Consider the following 20,354-nt stretch of genomic DNA (forward strand, 5'->3'; position numbering starts at 1 on the left):
GTGAAATTTGTTCTTTCGCTGTGAACGTTTGCAAGTTTAACCCAGGCATATCTCTAAACCCAAAACCTAGGGAAACAGGGAAAACAAACAAGTACTGAATTTGTCCACTGCAATTTCCAGCCCATGGAGTTACTACCTCAGTGATGCGGAAATACTGCTGCTGTTTTCCCACACTTACACTCCTCCCAGTACTTTCATGGATCCCACTGATGTAAATGGAAGTCTTGTCTTTTCTTCTGATTCCTTGTCATCAAGCGTAAAGATCTCTGATTCTATTTCCACATTTCTCCCTTCAAAGAAAGGCTTCTCATAAATGATTACCTGTAGTGGAAATGAAGTAAAAGAAAAGTTAGAGACAGCATGAAAATACTGACAACAGACAGTTTCTTTTGCCATAACACATAAAGAGAAGGCACGATTATGAAACTAATTAGTGGGATCTCTCTATTGTCTTCAAGATGTCTTTCCCTCAGAGATGCAACATGAGGGCTTGAATGTTCACTACCCATCTGCATTATCCAGATAGCTGTTAATGCTGTCACATATGTGACATCACATATGACGAATGCATAAATGTGACAAATTGCAGTTTCATGGTGTGGTCACATACAGCAGGACTAGCCGCTAAACTGTCAGTAGTTGGTACACAATCAAGATATATTTATCTACCCATGTTTAGTTCATGTGTTATAAAATACCTTTAGACAATCAAATAAATATTGACTTTTACCTTTGGCTCTCCACTGAATTCAACTTTGCGACCACCCTGTTAAAAAAAAAAAAGAAAAGAAAAAATAAGTTGCCTAAACTTAGTCAGACAACTTACAGGCAACTATAAGAGTCATCAACTCTTCACAAAAAGACAGAATTAAGATGAAGCCTTCCTTGAAGAACACAAGTGAAAATAAGAAGGCAGATTAAAGGCAGAAATGGATGCAATCAATTGTTGAAAGTTCAAGAATTTTATAGACTAAAAATTTTGGTTTTTAAAGAGTTACTTTTTTGTTAGCCTTGAAAAATCTAGCCACCTTAACACATTATTTCTAACACATAAACACAGGTCACATAACTTGCTAGTAATAACAATATTTTACCATTTTCAAGGGCCTCATAGACCTAATGTAGGCTTCTTTCTTCTCCCAGAATGCTAAATTAGGATATTCACCAGGCTCCAACATTAAAGGGATTCCCTGGAAACCAGGTTCTTCATAAATTAGCCATCTAAAGCAAGGAAGAGAGAAAAGCAAAAGATAAAAACCCCAGAACACTTCTGAACAGTAAAGAACAAGACAATGTGCTTACTTTAGAAAAGACATCATTGTACACCCAATAAAACTTCGTTTCTTTACCATCAAAATTGCCAAGTACAAGCTGACACACTGCCAAAGTTCTGTGCCCGTGCAGGAACCACCAATAACGCATGTGTTTTGTTTGAATAGGCAAAAAAAAAAAATCAGTACAAAGGAGACACAGTTAAGAATTTGACTGTCTTATCTGAGGGGAACCCAAGTTTTAAACTGAAGTTTCAAGACTTAAGCTTACTCTGTATTATTTTTAGAATAGTTTTAAAATATGCAGAACCAATTTTCAAGAAGTTGAAAGATCTCTACTAATCTAGACTTGGATTTGTTGCAAAATCTGTTGAATAGAGAATTCTAAACTTGCGTTACTTACTAATACGTAGAAAAACCTGACAAGTCCTTAGAGATCTACTTCCACATGGCTTGTACCTGCTAATAAATCTGCTTTGAAAGACATGACTTTCAAAATTCCTGACTGGGACAGCAACAGTAGCTTTTCAAAGCTTTTTCAAGAAAATCTTAACCAGTAATCTGACTGGAAACAAAGAAACATACTGCTGATCTCTGCATAAGAATGGCAATGTATTTCTTCCAGTTAAATTTACTGATCTCTCAGAAGTGCAGCATGGAGCAGTATAAAACACATCCTGAACAGGAACGTTTTAGCTTTAGTTTTATTGCTGTCTACAGCTGAATGTTTGATATATTGTGTGTCCTGTAGTCACAACACCCAGTAAACCCTCAACTTCACTGCAAGAATTTAAACACATGGAAGACCAAAGAGAGAGCACAAGCAGAAGATAAAGGTGCATTGACTCATTTTTGTTGGCAGCTTTTAGTAAACAGCAATTAACCATGAACACTGGGAAACCTTAAGAAGATACAACCACACCCACATGGCAAGGTGACTCAGAATCAGAGCCTCCTTCAACTGCCAATGCAGTGAACTATCTTATGCCTGTAAACCAAAGGAAAGAAAAAAAATCCTGCAACACGCAAAAAAAGCTGCAACAGCTTACCGAATTTCTCATGCAAGCAACTGGCAGAAGCAACTTCTTTCTACACGGGACTAATGAACTGACATCCGAAAAAGGATGGGGCTTTGAGCAGCCTGGTCTAGTGGGAGGTGTCCCTGCCCACGGCAGGGGGGTTGGAACTAGATGACCTTTAAGGTCCCTTCCAACCCAAACCATTCTACGATTCTATGATTATTTTTCAACTGTCTGTTTTGCTTTCTGGTGCAAATATTAGCCTGCTTTCCCTCAGGGGATCCAAATGCAACAGAGTGAAATTACAACTGTAAGAGTTTATACACCTTTAGCACAAAAACACTGTCACACTGATGCAAAATAAGGACCAGTCTGAAGCCCGAGAGATGTACACAGACTCTGCTTCCTTTCCAAACATTTTGTAATTTCACTATTCGCAGAATGCTTTTAACTGAGGGACAGAAATAAAGTGGAGAGGTCGATAAATCAATTAATAATCAACCTCCAAATAATATATCTGATTTCATTACTCTCGGCAGATGTGTAATTTGGATTAAGCTTGCCATTCAACAGAAATAACCTTCTGTCAGAGAACAAACTACTTGGACATCTTAAAATTTCCCTATATACCTGAGTGCTTCATTTTTTCCACAAATCAAGGTGTAAAGATTTAATCAGATAAAATACCCTCTACTGAACAACTAAAACGCCCCATCCATCCTGTGGCATATTTAAATATATCTTTGCAATGGTATGGAACGCTTCTCTTTAGTGGGGCAGTTTTTGACAGTTAAATAGACCACCTGCAGCAAGGCAAATGCTATCAGTGGCCCAAACATAACACGGCCAACAGGTAACAACCAAGGTCTGTAAACCCTGTAAAATGTTCTGCAGGACCCAACATCATTGAAAGCGGTTCCACCCTCTCACTTTTTCTGAAACCAGCCTCCCTCTTCTGCATACTTTTCCCAGTACCACTTTGAGGCATATTTTCAGTACCGATTTACAAGTTTGTTTATCAAGTTATCAAAACTACCACTGGTACAGTGTCTGGATTGCTCCTGAGAGGTCTCCTTTCTCATAAGGGCTCCCTTAGTTCATGATATACACTACACGCATAACTCAAACGGCTAGATGTTTTCAGGTGATGTACATACATGTCCTAAACTTCACCATAAAAACACTGATTAAAATGCACTGTGAAACACAAGAATGCTTTCCAGAGTTTACACATGACACCAAGTCTTCCTTTCTAACACAAGAGCTTGAGAATTCTCTTCTCTTAGTACAATGATTTCAAGTTTAGAAGAGAGCAAGCAGGAAATGTGGTCTTATCGTAACAGTTCATCCCCCCACTCTCACATATGATAAGTTTGCCTGAATGAGAAAAAGCAGGAGAGGCAAACTCATTCCTTTGCTACAAATACACAAGGGTTACTCTGTCTTTACTACACACAAGCAGAAGAAAAACTGGCTCCAACACAAAACATTAAGAGGTCAGCCTCTCCAAGAGTCAAGCATTACAATGATGTACTAACGCTACTGTCAACAAATACTTCCAAAATGTAGGACTAGAATAAATACAGCCTGCTTGCATGTCTGATAGGTGTAACCAATGGTTTAAAACAAATTCCTTTCATAGCAGAACACGTTCATACAGAATTACGCACTTACATGCCCCAGTGTACTTTGATAGAACAAGTCTTCTGAGTGGTGCCAAACACCCCTGTTTCTTCCGTGTCGTCAAAAAAGGAAGTCACGATTCCTAAGCCTTCAGGTTCTGTATACAAATCAATTCGGCAAACCCTGTAATCCTGAAAAATAAAGATTGCCATAATCACTTGATCTGTGCTGCAAGTTCTGTAATTAATGCAGGTAACTAAATCAGTGTTGAAACACCTGTTTATTTTAAATTGTTTCCCCTCTTGTCAATTACTACTGCTATTAGATGCCTATAATAAAAGCATAACTAGGCCAGTTTTCCTGTCTCTGTTTGGACCAAGACAGTCAGTAAATCTATAATCAACATTTACATTGTTTACTTTCTGCCATCTAGGAATGCATCTTCTTTCATCAGTTAACATCTCCTCTAGCAAATTAAATCCTAACATAACACCAACCAAGCCATTCTTGAAGACAACTGCAATTTAAACAAGAATTGTAGTTACAAGCAATATATATTCCTCCTTTTTCCTGTCCTAGTCAAGTAACTTAATAGCTTATACTTGTTTGGGCAACCTGCAAAAATAACTACTTAATAGCAGGTTAAAAGTGCATGTAGGAAGGCTGTTCCACCACGTGTGAAGCTCCCTACTAAGTTTGCACATACAGGGCTATTTTTTGAGTATCAAACAAGGTTTGGTGTTTGACACTGAAGTTCATGTTGAATGGAAATTTGGTGAGAAGAGAGAGGGGAGAGAGAGGGGAGAGAGAGGGGAGAGAGAGGGGAGAGAGAGGGGAGAGAGAGGGGAGAGAGAGGGGAGAGAGAGGGGAGAGAGAGGGGAGAGAGAGGGGAGAGAGAGGGGAGAGAGAGGGGAGAGAGAGGGGAGAGAGAGGGGAGAGAGAGGGGAGAGAGAGGGGAGAGAGAGGGGAGAAAAGAAAAACACACACACATGCTTTTGAAAAATATGAGTCTGTGGAATTACTGATGTTTTTCCTGAGAGATTGACCAGGCTAAAAAGTATATGCTGTACATAGCATTTTGGAGGCTATTCTAATGAAAAACACCCAGTTTTCTTCCTGCCCTATCCTTCCAGTGGATGTTACTATAATCTCCATTATGCAAAACTCCCCACATTTATTTTGTGATTAAACAAGAAATTCAACATGGAAGAGTGTTTCATGCATTTACAACTCATGTTACACTTGTGTCCTAATACACCAACCACTCTTTGTATCAATACAAACCATCACCAAACATTAACACTTATACAGAGTTTTCTTTGTTTCTATTACTTGCCTTAACAACATGTCTTATTGAACCAATCACTGCAGGCTTTAGAGATTTGCATTCATTTTGCTCTTCTGAAGTATCTGCACCCCAAATATCTGGGAGTTCCAGCTCTCCTTCTTCCAGGGGAATAGAGGGGCCTTCAAAATTTGGTTTCTCATAGAGTACCCAGCTTAAAATAAAAAATTCTCATTATTAATGCTGCTTGTCAAGTGTAATTTGGAAAAATCATGATCCCATTTAACAAATCCTTTCACAAGAAGTATTACTTCCAGACCCTTCCCGCCACCCCAATACAGCTGATGCAAGCCATTTCTGGTCTCTGTGATATTTTTAAAAGCAATGATAAAAACAAAGATGCCTACTGCTGACTCTGTAATTCCATCAAAAACTCCTCCACCTTTTTAAATTGATGATTTGGGGCAGCAAGGCTACTGTCTATGAATACCAGACTTTTGCATAAGATACTAATCAGGACCAATTTGTAGGTCAGAAAATGTTGACACGGCAGACTTCTGTGTCATGTATAAACACACAAGCTACTTGGATCCTGTGAACAGCAGCCTGGAGTTCCACAGGGGCTGGTACAGATCTGCCAAAGGATGATAAGACTGCTCAGAAGACAAGCACAACTTTATTTTTAACCACAGGTTTGAATATATAACTAGATAAAAACTATGTCCATCTGCAAATATAAAACCCTCCCCTGGAGCTCTCAGTTAAAGAGGGGAGCAAGGGGGAAACACAGTCCTCTAGTCCATGCTGGAAAAGACTACCTGATTCACACAGATCAAAAGATTTTCATTCCAGTTTTCTGAAGCTACGCAGCAGTGTGCTTCCCAGTGCTTCCTACTGCAGCTAGCCCTTGTTTCTGCAGCTTCCTATCAGATCAATACTTTTGAGAACCTGCTATTTGACTGTATTATAGCCTGACCACAACTTAACTTGCCATGCTATCCACACTAATAATGGCTGTTCTGTTAATGCTACGAAAAACGTAGGAGATCAACTTGCTTTGAATTACTCTTAGTCAATCTAGCTTTTAGAGAAAAATTCCCTCTGAACTCATGAGAGAAACAATTACCTCTACAGCATCACCTTATACTTTTGGGTGTGGAATTAATCTCTTGCATCCAAACTCATGTCAGACCTGTCTTTAAAACCCTTTGCTAGCCTTTTAGCCCAGTCCAAATAATATGCAAGCACCCATAAAGGGGACAGGAGTCAAAAGGCAGCATAGCTGGACAGAATCTGACATTTCATCCCATCCCTATGCCTGGTGAAATGGTGCACCCCTCCAGATGGTAACACTCACTCAATTTGTCAGCAAGATAAGTTTTCTGACCAGAACTTCCTATTGCAGAGGTAAAATGCCACATTTCTTGCTCATAGGTATCTACGTTACATTGCCATTTGCAAGGCAGACTTACTGTGAATTACATACTGGTTCTGTTTCTAAAGATTTTTGGACAGACCAATGATAAAGAGTAAAAATTAATCTCTTACCATCCTCTGATGACTTTAACTAAAATTGTTGGTGACAGAACCCAAGAACTGCAATCCAGAACATCATGGAAAACTTCAATACCATTGTTTTGATAGTCTGATTCACAGTATATCACCAGCTATGTTAAAAAACAACAAAACAAAACAAAAAAACACCAACAACATATAATTCTATCTTGCTATGCTTTAAATATAGAGAGGAACAGTAAGGATCATAAAACTGATCTTACCTTGCCAGGTCTGGGATTGATTTTACTTTGTCCGTTTCTTGAAAGTGCCTAATAGTGGCGAGAGAAAAGTCACAAAAAAAACCAAACCAAAAACCTCAAACCAAAAATGTATTCAATAAAGAGGCTCAGCTATAAAAAACGAGCTAGTGAACCAAAATAAAAACTAGTCTGAATCATAAAAAGTCGATAACACTTCAACTACACCTACTTACTGCTTCAATTCCTTCTTCCTCATAAAAAGCAGTATCTTGCAACAAATGTACAAATTTACACACTTGGGATTTTTTTTTTTAATCTTTTTAAACTGAATTATCATCTCACTGAAGCCAACTAACCTCAGACTTGAAATGTTTTAAAATCCTTCTAATCAACTTCCTATACGTTCCAGGGGTTTCATACCAAGAGACTACTTTAAAAATTGGCATTAATAAAGCACACGCTGTACAATGATAACAAGAGTAATGGAAGCTTAAACGTCTGGTAACCATAAACCATGAAATAATTTTGAGGGAATATATGAAAAGACTGAAGAGCATGATGGTATATGCAAGCATGAACTAATTAGCAAAACCCATTTTGTGCTGAACAGCTTGTAACAAGATAGGTTTCTCCAAAAAGTGCGAAACACTGTGCAATAAGTGATAGAGTAAAATGCCAAGAACAAATAAAACACATTGAGGTATACAAAATCTAAACCAATATTGAAGTCAGTAGTAAATTATATGATACAGAATACATGGGAAAGTTATGGTTGCATTATGTCATCTTAAAACAAATAAAAAGAGCATTGCAAATATGCATTTAGTTTCCTAGCAAGGACAGGAGTGCTCATTCTGGGACAGGGTCTTGCTCTTCTAGGAACTATTCATCAAACAAAAAACCACCTAATAGGTCCTGCCCCTAAAATAGGTTGTACCCTAAGATAACCAGCAACATGTGCAAGGAACTAATGAGAACATATTAGTCAGCACAGAAGGGCAGCCAGTGGTCTCAGGACAGAGTTCCTAACCACCATCAGATTTTTATAGGTATCATCAGAACACGTTGAAGCATGACTCGTTTTTTAGCCTGTGCTTCAATTCCAGTTAGAACTTGCTCTGTGTTTTAAGGAATACTAAAGTCATTGTTTTGGGCTGCGCTTACTCTTTTCCTTCACATTACCCGCTAGCCATTGCATCCTTATTTTTTTAGTCAGTGGAAGATGCACAATAGGTACGCATCATACAAAATAAGAGCACCATGATGAAACACATTCATGTTAATAGATGCCATCTCATTTTCATGTATAGCCAATATCAGATGGTACCATACCTACATTCATCTCTATGTATTTGTAATCTACGTATGGCCCTAAGAGGGAAAACAAAACAAAGTATGCACATCATCCATAAAAATATAAAAGCTGAATAACCTTCCAGACAGATTTTAAATGCCACAATACTTACATCCACATCTAATAAACCAGTGGGGACATTTGATTCATATCTGCTTGTCCCTAACCAGCTGGCAAAACTTTTCTCAGGGTTCCCATAGTTGGGCATTTGTAAACTTAGTTCTTTTTTTGCACTATCTGCTTGCATGTACTTCTCCACAAAACTTGGAAACTTCATATCTGAAAGAGACTGAATTGCAAAAATCAAAATTAACAGGCATTCAGCAGGTAGACAAAAATTTACGTGGTTGCGTTTCATGAATGACCTTTATTACCTCAGATTTTTGAGGCATGCCGAATGGCCCAGAAGCATCCTGTTGTAAAGGAGGCATCCCCGAGGAGTCAGTTGTAAAAGCTGTTGTGGTGTTATTTACTGAGGTGACAGAAGAATTAAAAAACTTTTCTTTGGATGTAGAAGACAGCAAGCTTGAGAAGAGGGAGCTTTTTTCAAGCCGGGATCTCTTAATTTCACCATCTATACCATCAATGTTCTCTTTTCCATTTGTTTCCTGAGTAAAGGCAGGTTCCTCTCTATTACATGATTGCAGGGCTTTGAATATGATACTCTGCTCTGTTGATGCACGCTTGGGCCTGACTCTGGCTATCGTTTCCAGGCTTTGCATTTTAATTTGTTGGGCCGGTAACAGATCCTGTGTTTTTTCCCTCCTCAATCCCAAACCAAAAGTAAATACACTAGGATCAAATACTTTCTCTAAGTTGTCTTCATGAATGGGAGGCATTGCAAAGTGGGGGGCTGGGGACTTGGGAAGCTTTGACCTCTTCTTTTTCTGGGGTAAACAAACCGAGCTGTCCAAGTTTTTTATTGTTTCAGCAAACTTCTTCATGTCGGATGGGGAATCAAAAACGCTGTCGTCTTCAGCAGATCCATTACAGGTTTTGCCTGGGCTCTTCTGTGTATTGATGTTGTGCTCTGATAGCAATATACTATCTTGACTGCTGTCATCATACTGTAGTGCTGCAAAGCTCAATTCTCCCAGCTTTGCCTTTTTATCTCCATTTTCCATCTTCTTAAATTCTGATCTAGAAACCTGATGAGATGGTACAGGATATTTACCTTCACCACTAGATGATAAAACCTCTGCGTTTGGGAGGACCTTTTCTTCATTTCTGTGGAATTCTGAGCTTGTGTTATTCCTTTGGTAGGAAGTATCTTGAGCGTTTTCATTTTTACTGGATGAGTACAAAGACAGTTTAAAAGGTGAACTTTCTTTTTTAGCTGTGGTTAATTCTGGATCGGGTTGCTTCAGAGAGACACTACTAGCATCAATTTTGCTGCTTTGGTTAAAAAGGGATATTGCAGCTTTTACCTTAAGTTCTGTTGTCTTCCCAATATCCTCAGAAAAGGCAGAGCCTTCTTCATTTTTGCCTTTTAATTCTGCAGTGCTTTCTTTCTCTGCTGTGCCATTCTCAAATAACTTCTGGCGACTGCTTTGCTTATTTAATGTTTTATCAGGCTGTTCATTTTCCTTAGGTTGTTTTCCAAATTTCAGCTTTGCTCTGCCAACAAACGTGCTTGGTACAGTGCTATTTTTTGAAGCAGGGATGTCAGCAGGCCTCTGGCTCTGGTTAGCGCATTTATTTTCAAACAATGAAATTTTGTTGGCAATGTTGCTGTTAGTTTTATTAACTGGTTTTTCAAGAGTATCCTGCTCACTTTCTAAACTGTCTTGATTCGTAGATGCTTTAAAATTCAGCTCTACATTCTTCGGTTTGGCTGGACTACAGGAGGCAAAGCGATACAGAGTTACATCTTTGATTAATCTTGAAAAGACTTGTAACAATTTTCAAAGCAATAAAATGTAGCATTATAATGAAATTTTCCATAGTCATATTCAGTTTAAAATTTGGTATCTCAAAAGTAATTAACTAAAAAAAAAGGAATAACTATACAAATGACAAAAAAAAATATACACTAAATAAGGAGAATACATTTCAAACACATACACAGTTCTTAAATGCTCAGTAAAACAAAAAACACAGCAGCCTACAGCATCTGCAATTGAGGCAGAGAACTTAACTAGTTATGACTGACAGACATTAAAATTTAATAGTGAATAGGCAGAATAAATTATATGCATGAATTCCCTACAGAGTTTAGGAAACAAATCCCAATTCATTAAGGTGATAATGAGTTGGTTAACATTTGAATATACTTCTCCAACAAGTTTTGAAGACATCTGCCCAGATTCTTTGCAGTCTTTACACTGCAGAAGCAACCTTGAATGGAGCAAAAGACCTCTTCTGGCCTCATTAGTGCTGGTGGAAAACGTAACTGTCCCCCGTCACTGCATCACCACCTGGCTAAGCAGGCACCAGATGCGAGGACTCTCCCATTTCCTTCAGGTAAAGTCAACCAGCAATTTATATTGTGTAAACTAACCCTGCTGATTTTACAAGAATTGAATTAGGAAACACAGAAACTTCTCCATCACAGTGGATAGAGAAGTGCATACAAGTACATAGCACACAGTACTCACGTACTATGGCAGAAGGCTGATGACATGCAGCTGAGTGTTTTAAGCCTCCTTCCTGGGCACGTGTCTTCAAAATTTATCAGTCAGATATAAGGAGCGTCAAGGAGCCTACCATCACTTCAAAGGCAGACCTGTTCTCCAAAGAGGAATCTGGAGACACTCAGTGGTGGGAGAACAGGCAGAAATTGCACTACATGAAAACTGACGATGGTGGGAGATAAAAGAAACTGGCGGCTACAATCTCCAGGGCCTCAAATGCTCTGTCAATCAATGGAGGATTCTGGTATTTAAGTGCTTTGTTCTTTTTTACCTACACAAACTGTGTTCACTGAGCTCTCAGACAGCTCTTTAGCCCAAGAAAGAAGTGTAAGATACAAGTGAGTTAACATGAACAACCCCAAAACTGAGATCACTCCTTTCTCCTCTTCCTCAAGAGATCCATTGCAAGTAAGAAAGTAAACCTTACTAAAGCAAGACTCTCCATTGTAGAAGCTTCCTTCCTTGGGAAAAGCATGAAGAAGAAACTTACCAAAATAACAGAAGGAACCCAAAATCAGCTGCCTATGAATCTATACAGAAAGCAGCTGTTAAAAATCACCACGTCTTTTTGGAGAAGACTTCCTGACAGTGCTCACTGTAACTACCAGCCTGCTCATGTTGGTTCACAACAGGAAGACTCTTACAAAAAATACATGATCAATAAAAAAGTAAATATTAAACTTAAAAATGACTGACCATAATTCAGGTAGGTGCTAATAAAATACCCTTGGAAACAGAAAAAAATTATTCCTGAAAGAGGCAAGAAAGGGAGGGAACTATCACACAGCATAAGATTAAATATATTTAAAGACACTACTTTTCATTTGCAGCATGACTGTTTTTCCTAAACTTTTCAAAGTTAAATTATTATATTCTTTTTCTTTTTGGAAAATGAATACAAGTTGCAAGGGACCTCTAAAGGTCAGCTAGTCCAACTTCCTGCTCAAAACAGGGACAACTTCAAAGTTACATCAAGTTGTTGCAGGCTTTGTGTGACCAAGTTCTGAGTATCTCCAAGGGTCAAGATTTCAAAGCCTTACCAGGGAAGTATTGCAACAGGTCAGCCACTGTCACTGTGAGTTATTTTTGCCTTATATCCCATTGAAATTTCACTGTTGCAACTTGCAACCATGACCACTGCTGTCCCTTCACTGCACACCTCAGGGATGAATCTGGCTCTGCCTTCTCTATAGTACATCTACAGGTAGCGAGAGATAAGAGGTATCTACCCGTGTGCTTCTCTCAGTTGAACAAATCAATCTCCTTCAGCTTCTCCTCATATGTGATATGCTCCAATGGCATCACCTTCTTAATGGCTCACCACTGGACTCATTCCAATTTGTGAACATTTCCCTTGTACCAAGAGAAGAGAGTTGGAAGAGGAGGGAGGGGTACAACTCAATATAATGCCCCAGATGCAGCCTCCTGAGCACCAAGTATCTTCTCCTGGCTATGCTCCTGCCAATGTAGCCTTCATCTACTACAAGGATGCACTACTGACACATGCTGAAATTACCGGTTCACCAGGACCCTTCATGTCCTTTTCTGATCAGAAGAAGGTACTTATCCTCTCCTTCTACCTGTATTTTCAAGAGGTATTGCTAACGGCCTGGTTATCTTAACAGACTCATTTCCATACCATCCTTTTGTCAGCCTGTCACTTGCACTACTATGTGTATTTCAACATAACAAAATGTATCTTCCTAATAAAATCTGTCTCTCCCTGAATGCCTTGACACAAGGAAGTTTAATGGTTAACACTGATTGTTATCAGCCACACCTAAAACCTGTTTTAAATGAACAGCTAACACCTCAAAGGTATAGTTTCAAGCTTTGCAAATTTACCCAGAAACAACCACTTCAGCACTTGGTAGTTTACATTCTGCAGTATTTCTGCACAGCAGCAGCAAAACAGCTGAGACCGAAGAGCAATAGAAAGTTCAGCCCTGGAGCTCCATCCACTACAGCAGGCCTCCACTAACTCATCTTTCCATTACACCTTTTTCCACACCTAGAAATACTGGTGTTAAATACAGCCAAAAGATGCGCCTTATTGCAAGAACTGAGTTTCTAAGCTTGTTTAAAAGGAAGGCATGTTGTTTGAGTATCCTTTAACCCTCCGTTCTAGTATGAGGGGAAAGCATTGAAAGATGGATTCATTTAACAGTGCAAACTCTTTCTTACAAACAACCCAGTGTGGCTGATTCCTACTACCCACTGCTGATCTGCAATGCCAGGAACAAGCAGGCACAAGAGAAATACTGATTTCCTCCTCTTTGGCTACACCTTGCAGCTAACCTGTGGAAGCAAGCAGTTAAACCTCTCCCAATCTAGTCGTAAATGGAAGGTGAGTCACCTAGTTGAAGCATACCGTCCAAACGACCACGTCAAGCATGTAACTGATGCCAAAAAACACTGATGCCAAAACATCAGATTGAGGTGAGCAAAGAAAAACGGCACATTAACAGAGCAGAATAATTCAACAAGTGGGCATAAATGCAAAGGCAACTACAAAACCATGTCTGAACATCAAATATGACAACTGAAGCCAAGTTTTCCGCTAAGCACATCAAAGTAACTACTGCCTGAGGTTTTATTTGCTGATTAAGTGTACCATCAACTCAGCTTAGTCTCAAACCTGATAGGTTTCCCTTTCAAAAGCTGGAAGCAAAGTATCCCGTGACTTCCAAGTTGCCCAGTACACAGACATAAAAGGAGAAAAGACAGAAAATGCTATCATCACTTTCAGGGAACCAGCAAAACCAACTTGTCTTAAAAATTGTTTTTAAAGAAACTTGATTCCCAGAATCGGCACAATGTCATTAGGAAGAAACATTTTGCATTTTTAAGTGAAAACTACTCTGATTATACAAAATTCATCTTACAGGAAGCAAGCAAGTCTGTGAGTAAATGAGTATTTTTCAACCCGAAAAGGATTCATGTGAAGTATCTAACAGTAATTTTTTAACCTTTGAAAATGGAAGAGTATCTTTTCTCTAGTTCAAAGCAATATCAAGAGAACAAAACCACACCTTCATCTAGTAATGGCACCATCTTTTCATTTCCTATTTTACAGCAGCTTAATCCCCATGCAGGCTTATAGTTCGTGGGTTCTGATGAATGACTACAAATTATACCAGGTAATCTGACCATATCAATTTGTCTGGCTAAAGAAGCTGCCATTGCACAGTTATCAGACGTACCAGGAACCCTTCATGCAACACCGTGGTCCCCACCCAGGGCTAAAGTTCCTATAGCAGCAGATAAGGCCAAGACAGAGTGTGCCACACACCCCACGAAAATCAGGTGAATTAGAACAGGCTGTTTATTCATTAAAATTAAATCTGTCAGAAAGGATACTTGTCTATTACTTTAAGAGTACAGCAGAAGATAACTCACTGTACAGCAAGCCAAGGAGATACCCAGAAAAATGAAATCCAGCTACGTGAGCATTTAGAACATCATCATCACTAACAGTAGTGACCCAAAGAGAAAAATATGAAAGCTACCTTTCCTTTGAAGTTATGAAGACACAAAAATTTAGAGTTTAAGATTTGTGATCTATACTGCCAGACAGCAAAGCATCACCATGTACAAAAATACCACAATTTAACTTTCAGTACTAGGTGGTTTTAATTCAGTTACAAATGAACAAATCAGATGTAGACCATTACAAACAGTGCAAAGGAAATTGTTCCTAATGCTCCTATGCTTCTCAGGTGTGGGAAGCATAATTGGAAATGTATGTGTTTCTTAAGCCATAATATTGAACCTTCACATCCTTCTAACACGGCGGAACAACAATTCTGAACACTCAGTGTACCTCGTGTGGACCTACAGAATTCAATGTACTCTGACACCTATAAATGAATGTACCAGAATGAGGAAAGCAATAGCGTATAGCACACAGCCGTGATGATTAAACAATAGAAATTATGAATGTAATAAAATGATTCACCATAGAAGAGAACTGTAATAGAATCCAGGAAATCAATCACGGCACTCATACGAGTGATTACAGTGAAAGTTATAAATACATCCACTTCTTTATAATCCTAAGGAAAGCACTGATCACCTCTGTTTGACAGATGAGAATTTCTTTGAGTTGTAAAACCAAATCCTGCAAACTAATATATGCATAATTCTGCAAATGCCCGATGTTATTCACATGCATAAAAATTTACATGAGTCATCCTGCATATACTTATGAAAGCAACTATACGTATTCAAACTTCTGGAGTGTGATCTATCGTATCATTTGAAGGATCAAGTTCTACAGTGCATCCCACATTTCTTCATAAAATAATAGCAGAGCTTATGTTGTTTCAAAGAACAACTTGAACACATTCCTTATTCAAAGACTTTCACATACAAAAATCTTCAACCACATCCTCAGTTGGTTTCAGATGGCAAAAACTACATTAAGGTCAATGACAGCCGAGCTAATCTGAGCAACAACAGGAGCACTGACAATGATAACAGAGCAGCTTTTATGTATGTTAAATTATTCCATATAATGGAATTGACATACAAAGAAATTCCCTGTCCATAAGAAAAAAAAAATAGAAAAAGAATTATTTTTCTAACACACGTAAACTACAATGCTTATTAAGTGGTAACTGTAATTATGATAAATCAAAAAAAAAAAAAGGCAGTTCTTAATTTAAAATAATCTAGATAGATAACAGATACATAGCTAGTGTTCCTATAGAATCCTAAACACAGATACAGGCAAAATTACAGCTACAGGGATAAGGTAAACTAGGTAAACTAGCTTATGTTACTTACAGGCTAATCTTTGTCGTGACTGTTCTGGAAGCATCCAAACTCTTCAGCTTTGAGCTGTCTAAATCAGAATTTGTCTGTCTCTCAGCTGACATGCACAGGTCTCCATTTTTAATCCCATCAGTACGCAAGAAAGCTCTTCCATCCGAACCATTTCCATGCTTTACTGCTTTGGTATCATTTCTGCCTTCAGCAAACGCCAAGGCAGTGTCTTCTGTCTTATCGGCCAAAGAAACTTTGGGAGACTCCAAGCTGTCTTCCCCAGAAGCCACAGGTATAGCTCCCTTTTCCACTGAAGTTCTTTTTGTCATGGGGTTACTCTCTGGTGATGGTAAAGGTTGCCTTTTTGAGGAGTAATCTTTTACCTGACCCTTCAAACCAGTAGGGGAAATGGGGACAGCGTCCGACTGATTCTTTTTATACGATCTTCTCCTTGCAGGGGTTGTGTTTGAGATCTGCTGCTTGCCTTTGTCAGCTTCAGTTTTACATGCCCCTTTGTGAGCAGATCCAACTTTTAGGTCCTGATTGTTACCTGGTGATGAGAGATTCCTTTCAGGAGTCTGTTGAGGAGACTTTGCTTTTCTTTCCGAATTTATAACCTTGTCTGAAAACACCTCAGAAGCATCATCCTCAAAAACGGATTCCTCTCTTGCAGCAGTGTCAGTCTGGTTTCTGTCTCCATTTGGAATGTCACCAGACGACTGAGATTTTCTCCTTTTCCCAGATCTTTTATTAGCAGATTTTTTATCCATTGTGTCCGAGTCACTACAGTTCTCTTCTGATGTAACAGTCACGGGTTCATTAAGAAGTTCCTCTGTTTTTCTTAGATAGATATCAACCGTTAACACTCTAGCAGAATGTGTGTGTTCACTTGCTGCAGATTCCAACTCGTATGGCAAATCCTTTGGTTTTGCATGCCCAGGCTCCTCAGACACCCACGTGTTCACAAGCTGCTTGTGGCTTAAGATACTCTTTTCTAAGTCTTCACTAGACAAACTTCTCAAGCTTTTTATAAAATCTGGAGTCGTGGAATTATTTATATCTGTGATGGACTCTTTCTCCAGTTCCAGGGTTTCCACATTCAGGCTACTCTCAAAGAAAGAGTTTTTAATGGTTTCACTGCTGCCACTCCAATCTGCTGACCACTCGCTGTCAGAAGAGACGCCCCTACAACTCCATTCCGAAATGGTATCGCGATACGGTGGTCCTACTTCCCCACTAAAATTATATTCCTGCGTCTCAGAAACAGCACTCACACTTCTCACTTGCTTCTGTACCTGAGGAGCTTCGTGTGCTTCCTTTACATGCCTACAGTATATTGGCTGCGCTCTGTGAGGAGAAACTGACCTCTCCCCTTTCCGATGTGAAGCGTGTTCTATTGAACTTTTGACATTCTTTCTTTTCCCTGTGCCAAACAAATTTCCAAGTCGTTCTAAAACTGGTTTCTTTTTATTCTCTTCTCTGGACGAATCTGGAAATTGTGAGGTGGACTATAAAAACAAACAAACAAACATTTGGTTAATGTTAAATTTGTTTCTATAATACATTTGTTTGTATTAGCACTACCTATAAATTAAAAGGACACGGTGAATTGGAACAAAACAGCTTACTGAACAATGCTAGCTCTCAAAAGAGAGCAAGACAAAACACTCAAAAAACAATTAAAATCCCAAGATCCTTCTGTATGTTTTTGCCTGTGTTTGTTTATAAGTATGCTCATCTCGCCGTACAACACCAGCAGTATATGTCCCAAATCTGAAACTGTTGCACTATTAGTTAATGTCACTCAACATAATACAGGAAAGCATCACTCTGCAAGACTGAGGACAAACTGCTTGGTCAAAAATTTCCTTACAGAAACAAGAGTGGGGAGTTTAACTTTTCCCTCCATACTGGCAGAGTTAGTTTTGACACTTGTAATGGTAGAGAATAGTTTCAAAGGTGTAAGTTGTATTACAGTTCATACATTTCTTGTTAATGAAGTCCACTAAATACACATCTTGGTTTTGGCCCAGAAAACCCAGAACTATAAAAGCCACTGCATCACTCAGTGAGCGTTACTGGGTCAAGCACTGCCCTGGATTACTCTTGGTGCAAGTTTTCCCTTACAACTTCTAATTAACATGGTAAACAGGAAACACGCAACACCACTGCCGAGTACACATGTACATTTGCATTTTAATATAGTCGCACTTTTTACATGCCGGTACGATGAATACTTGTTTGGAGATGTCTATCCCAAAAACACCCCGAGTTATTTCCCCACTCCGCCGGACCGCAGCCCTCCCCAGGAGAGCGCGGATCCCCCTCGGCGCTACGGACACTGATGCTTCGCCGTCTTTTTACACTTCGGGGGCGTCGGGGGGTTTGATGGGGACCCCCCGCTAGCGGGGCAGGTACCGGCCGGGTCCCCCCCTCCCGCCGCTTCCTTCCCCGCGGGGAGGGCTACGGAGCACCGGACCGGTCCCACCTCAGCGCCCGCCCCCCCGAGCCCACAGGGGAGCCGCGTTACGGGGAGGGAGAAGCCCCCGTTCCCACCCCACCCCCCCCCCGAGACTGCCGCCGTCCTTCCCCATCCCAGAACGGGACGAGCGGGAAGAAGGAGCCGCGGCGGACTCTATCCGCCCCCGGCCGCGCCGCATCCTTGCCCGGCTCCTCCGGTGCGGCCGCCTCGCCTCGCCGCCAACGGTCCCGACACTCACCGCCCGGCCCGGCCCGGCCCGACCCGGCTCGGCAGTCCCTACACGGAGCTGCCCCTCACGCCGCGCACCCCGGCGCCACCTGTCTGGGCGCTCCGCCCCCGCCCGCCCCCGCACCGCGCCTCGGCCCGCCCCGAGCCACCTCCCTCGGCCGCGGAGGGAGGGAAGGGCGGCGCTGCCCAAGGCCGCCCGCCGCCCCGGCCTGGCCCCGGCGCGCCGCCCGCGGGCCGGGGCCAGGCCGGGGCGGCGGGCGGCCCAAGCCTCGGGGCTCCAGCTGTAGGGGGCCGGGGCGGCGGGCGCCTCACGCCGAGGCGTTTCCCCTCCCTCACCTGCCCCCGTCCCCCCCTCCGGGGCGCCGTGAGAATGACTCCGCCGCCTAATGGTGCCGGCCCTCTCCCCCGGGGCGCTCAATTAGTATGTAATGTTCAGTGACTGCTAAACTAGTCCTCTTCTAATTAAGGCTTAATGACTTATGCGGAGTGGAACAGCTTCGGCAGGAAGGACCACGCAGGTCTCACCTGGGTGCTTCTGAAGGGCCCTGGTGTGGAGGCGGGAGAGACACCAGGTCAACCTGCCTGCGGCTGGCCAGGCCGCCCAGCCCGCAGCCTGTCTGGCCCTGTGGCTATTGAAGAAAATAAGGGGGTTTTTTTATGGTTTTTTGTTTTTTGGTTTTTTTTTTTAACACGGTCGCTTCCTCCGTGTTAGTTAGTTATTTTTGCTTCACCGGCAGACTAACGTTTGGCCTCTGTTTCCAAAACTTCCCCCAAAATGTGAGTTGCGAAACATCATCTCAGCACAAGGAGAGCCCCATGGAGCCTCCTTGCTGCCAGCGGAACGATGTGCAGCAGCGAAGCTTGCCCAAACACGTGAAAAATACCTGAACTGGGGAATATGGAGCCTTAACTTACCATACTGCAACCAAACAGAAATCCACAGGAACCCTTGTCTTCGCTGACCTGTCTTACCTGTGTTACTTAACCAATAAGCAACTGTACCACCAGCGAAGTCCCATCTCCACACACATAGTGATCTTCCCCCAGCATCTTTCAAATAGGCAAGTCTACGATCATGACCCTAAGCTTGAGTTTCTGGGTTCTTGGGTTTGTTTGGGTTTGTTTTTTTTTTTGAGAGATACTGAAATGATCTGCAAATGAGAAAATTTTATGTCTGTTTTTTCCCTCCCTTCGCCGACTTCTTTCAACCAAAACGCTCAATTAAATAAAGAGCAACATTGAGGGTTGCGTTGAGTTCGTACAGCTCAGACAGTTGAAGTGGTTTTGTGATAACAAAAACAACTATGAATTTCCCTATCAGATGCAACAATCATGAGTAATGCAGCCCAATTACTATCTAATTTCTTGATGTTATGTATGTATTGCCAGTATTAACTAATTATAGGGAAGGGATAAGGAGACAGTAAAGAACATTGCTAGCTAAAAAAAAAGTAAAAATACAAAATTTTCAGTAACACCTAAGCCAATAAGCAATGAGTGACACTAATTTCTCTGAAAATTCACAATAACTAAAAGTGTGAGGAGGATGCCTATATTGTTCCTATTAAAAACCACTAAAACACCAAAATAGGGGAAACCTAACTTCATTATGGTGTCAATCTGCATATTAATATTTGGATGCATAATGGCTGTCAGTCCTCTGAATTAGTTGGGATTACATTATCAACCCGACAGTCATTATTACACTTGCAGTCAAGTTTTGGGTTTGCAAGATTATGCTTGGAAAAATTACTTATTTGAACTGTGGATCTGTATTTCTCTCTTCCCAGCAGCTGATTTTCATAAAGTCCATGGGAACTTAATTATCTTTGAGACGTCTCCCCCTTTCAAATGGAGTTTAAACTGTCCAACAAGTTCAAAAGGTGTTGGATGGAAGGGAGGAGGGACAGCCAGCCAGCCAGCCAGCCAGTCCAG

The 20,354-nt window shown here is 40.8% G+C and overlaps 1 protein-coding gene across 1 annotated transcript in view; it reads right to left on the reverse strand.

Moving 5' to 3' along the window:
* Positions 1–18,533, reverse strand: part of CRYBG1 (crystallin beta-gamma domain containing 1) — a 41,730-nt gene extending 23,197 nt beyond the window's left edge. Inside the window, exons 1-11 of the mRNA XM_074581019.1 lie at positions 18,430–18,533; positions 15,731–17,217; positions 8,684–10,148; positions 8,422–8,598; positions 6,977–7,024; positions 6,747–6,865; positions 5,250–5,412; positions 3,965–4,104; positions 1,095–1,221; positions 731–766; positions 179–321 (exon numbers count right to left, since the gene is read on the reverse strand). Of these exons, the coding sequence (XP_074437120.1) occupies positions 179–321; positions 731–766; positions 1,095–1,221; positions 3,965–4,104; positions 5,250–5,412; positions 6,747–6,865; positions 6,977–7,024; positions 8,422–8,598; positions 8,684–10,148; positions 15,731–16,479 (3,167 nt within the window). The 5' untranslated portion in view covers positions 16,480–17,217; positions 18,430–18,533. The remainder of the gene's footprint in view (positions 1–178; positions 322–730; positions 767–1,094; positions 1,222–3,964; positions 4,105–5,249; positions 5,413–6,746; positions 6,866–6,976; positions 7,025–8,421; positions 8,599–8,683; positions 10,149–15,730; positions 17,218–18,429) is intronic.
* Between the last annotated feature and the right edge of the window lie 1,821 nt (positions 18,534–20,354).

This window comes from Larus michahellis, chromosome 3 (genome assembly GCF_964199755.1).
Source record: "Larus michahellis chromosome 3, bLarMic1.1, whole genome shotgun sequence".
NCBI classification, from domain to species: domain Eukaryota; kingdom Metazoa; phylum Chordata; class Aves; order Charadriiformes; family Laridae; genus Larus; species Larus michahellis.